The sequence below is a fragment of the Charadrius vociferus genome, unplaced genomic scaffold (assembly GCF_000708025.1).
Source record: "Charadrius vociferus isolate BGI_N301 unplaced genomic scaffold, ASM70802v2 scaffold78, whole genome shotgun sequence".
In the NCBI taxonomy this organism is placed as follows: domain Eukaryota; kingdom Metazoa; phylum Chordata; class Aves; order Charadriiformes; family Charadriidae; genus Charadrius; species Charadrius vociferus.
In genome coordinates, this window is record NW_009649927.1 from 2,024,141 (window position 1) to 2,027,329 (window position 3,189).

Sequence of the window (3,189 nt, forward strand, 5' to 3'; positions counted from 1 at the left end):
TGAATCTATCATTTTAAGTATCAGCATTGCAGGTCAAGGAGCATTTGGATGTAAGAGATTAGAATTCTTTTCAGATTCATAAACAAACCACACTGACCACACAGGTGAAGGGAACCAGGCACACTTAAACTTCATCTCTAAAACAAGTCACTGCATTTATCTTGATGTTGAAATGAATCTGTGGAATCACTTCTGTGTTACTACAAGCAAGTGGGTTGCTATTCTGCTGCTGCTTTTGGCTTACTGAGACTTCATACCTACATGAGGTACACGTGAAAATTTGCAGGCAAATCCTCTCTTATGACTATTCTGATTCATATACAAAGAATCTATTGCACAGAAGTGGAGAAGCTATTTAGCATGAAGGTACTACTAATGATCCCTCATAAGAAAGACATTACTTTCTACAAGTTGAGGCTTAGTCTCTTAAGAGTACTTTGTGGTACTATGTATATACCGAAACTAAGCATACCCTTCAGTTATTTAGCAAATCCGAGCCAGAAAGAGGATCAGTTTGCATGGCCATGCTCTCAGGGTATAAGATTTGGTGGATAAGGTTGAAGAATTTGTGGTTTATGACTAATGCATTTGCAAAACACAAGTTAAAAATTGCTTGGTTTCACAGAGAACGATAGCCAATTATCTGTAATGATTTGTTTAGAAGAGAGATTTGTTCACTTTCCAAGGAATCTCTTCAACTATACACCAAAAAGCACAGGCCAACCGCTCATTATTAAATAACAGCGCAGAATGAGCCACTAGACAAGAAGTGCTCTATAAGCAATGTTCATAAAGCTTAATAAATATTATATGAATAATGTCAAAAGGACACAACAAAAATAGGCTTCCGGTAGTGCAATCTATACGTGCATAGAGCCTGCTACAAGAGAGACTCAAAGGAAGCTCACAGATTCTAAGTGCGAAAGAGGGCCAGTTTTAGCAAATGCCGACTGCAGCATGTCCTTATCCTTGCCTTGTGACCAGACCTACCAGAGCTGCGCCCTGAGCCCACCCGTGGTCTCCCTGCACATCTGCCCAAGACATACAGTGCTTCCCCCCACGTATGTGCCGTGCACGCTCACAATCCCAAGCCCGCCCATGTATAATAAGGCCAGTGCATCCTTGATATCCTGAATCTTGGGGCAAGCTAAGTAGTACATGCCAGCAGCTTGCTCCCTGCCCACATGAGGAATTAGGAGAAAGATGAAGCTGAGAATGGAAAGCCCTCAATTTTCTGAATCAGGCCTCTTGCATAAGCGTACAAGCATCATATGACTGCAGTTGTTGTTCCCAGGTATAGATAGGTGAACGCAATCAAATCTGCTAGAGCTAAGGAGGAATCAAGTTATAGACCACTGAGGAATTACACGATAGATTCACTTTTGATGCACTACAGTTATAATTAGCCTGGTTTTCTATGGAAACGAGGCTTTATAATCACACCATGTGTCTGTGTATTCATCATCTCTCTCCATGCCCTCTGCTGAACAACTTTTTAATTCTTTGGCTACTTTCAACTAACTTTGAGAGAATACACCCCACTGGGACAAGGTCACAGCAGCACACCTCCTGCATTAACAAGAGGAACCCACACAGCTCTCTGACCTTTTGAATACCTCCCCAGTGACAGGAAAAGCTTCAGTTGAGCTGACATCTTATTAGAAGCTAGAAAAAAAAAAAAAAAAAACAAACCAAAACCACCATCCACAAATACAAATTCATTAGAAAGCAGGCTTCACGAAATCCCACAGGTTTCTGTGGAAGCTGTAGCTCTAGCTTTCTTTGCTCTTGCCCAATTAAAGACTCTACCATAATGTACTTTTTGCTTTCCAGTAGCTTCCGTTGTTATACCCCGCACCAGAACAGTGTGGGGTCACAGGCAGAAATGCAGGCTGGTGTGTTCCAAATGTGGCCTGACTTAATCCTGCAAATCCAACAGAGTTGACCTGCCCATGCAAGGAGGGCCTTTGCTTGGGGCTTCTGCCCACCCAGAGACTGCTCCCAGAGGAACAGCCAAATTCTTCTTCACATGTCTGCTAACATTATTCGAGTAGCACAAAGGCAGAGGTGACTGAGGTCTATATACTTCCTAATATCAAGGTGTGTAACCTTTGAACAAAATACCACACCTTGTAAATTGGACTGAATGACTAAAGTTGATTAGACGCAGACATATGCCACCCGACGCTTGAGCACCTGAGGCACCTAAAGCAAGATGGCGCTGCACCACCACAGCCTCGATGTCTCGGTGTGCTACAGAACACAAATGAAGGAACTACCAAATAAATAGGCAGTCGGCCACTGCCATCAGGCTTGCAGAGGTATAAGTGGGAGATACAATATTGGAGTCAAAGATAAATATTTTGATGTTAATTTAGCTGAATTGATAATTAATGTCCACCACAGTATAAAACATGGGAAAACAGGTAGCAAATAAAATTCCAGGGGTGTATACTCACTTTAAGTGTGTTTCCCACCACACAATAAATACAGTAAGAACAAGGTAGCTTACCTCTCTTTTGTTGAGGTATATGGATCATTAGTTTTACAGAGAGATAAAATGGGGTAAAGTGTGGCCAAATGGAACTGGAAGCAGCTGACATGCTGCAAGTTTTATTACAGTTTACCTCTACGTAATTTATGTGCCCACACCCTTATACTGCCATGTTGTACTTCTCCTATCACAGCATGATTTGAAGATCTAATGCGTAAGAAGTAACAACTCTGTAAGTTCAAGGGCTTCCAGTCCAACAAACAGTCCAACAAAAGGCTGAAGAAACACTCACTAAGCTGTTCTGGGGACTCACTGAAACGTAGATGCGCACTCCCTTGTGACTTGTGAAAAAAAAGCTATAGTACAAGCATTCCCAAAGTTGCCTCGCTGTGTCACTGGTGTTTCACTAGGACTGAATACAGCCCAGTGGCTTTGTATAACAATTACCACTATTTTCATGCACCACACAGCTGGGAACCCTGGACTGTTTGGTGGAATAAGATAACTTAAATTCTTATTCTATTATGAAAGTTGTCAGGGTCAAGGTTAGAAGAGATCTCATTACAATTTTGAAACTTGATTTTAACAGCAATGATACTCCAAATAATATCCAATGCACATTTTCAATTGTATATCTACTACTACAAAGGATAAATAAGAAGAAAAGGAAGAGATGGAAACACAGATCTGCGTTT

At 41.4% G+C, this 3,189-nt stretch overlaps 1 protein-coding gene across 1 annotated transcript in view; it reads right to left on the reverse strand.

The window, feature by feature from the left end:
- Nucleotides 1–1,160, reverse strand: part of PCNXL2 (pecanex-like 2 (Drosophila)) — a 155,112-nt gene extending 153,952 nt beyond the window's left edge. The window contains exon 1 of the mRNA XM_009891164.1: nucleotides 1,047–1,160. Within this exon, the coding sequence (XP_009889466.1) occupies nucleotides 1,047–1,160 (114 nt within the window). The remainder of the gene's footprint in view (nucleotides 1–1,046) is intronic.
- Between the last annotated feature and the right edge of the window lie 2,029 nt (nucleotides 1,161–3,189).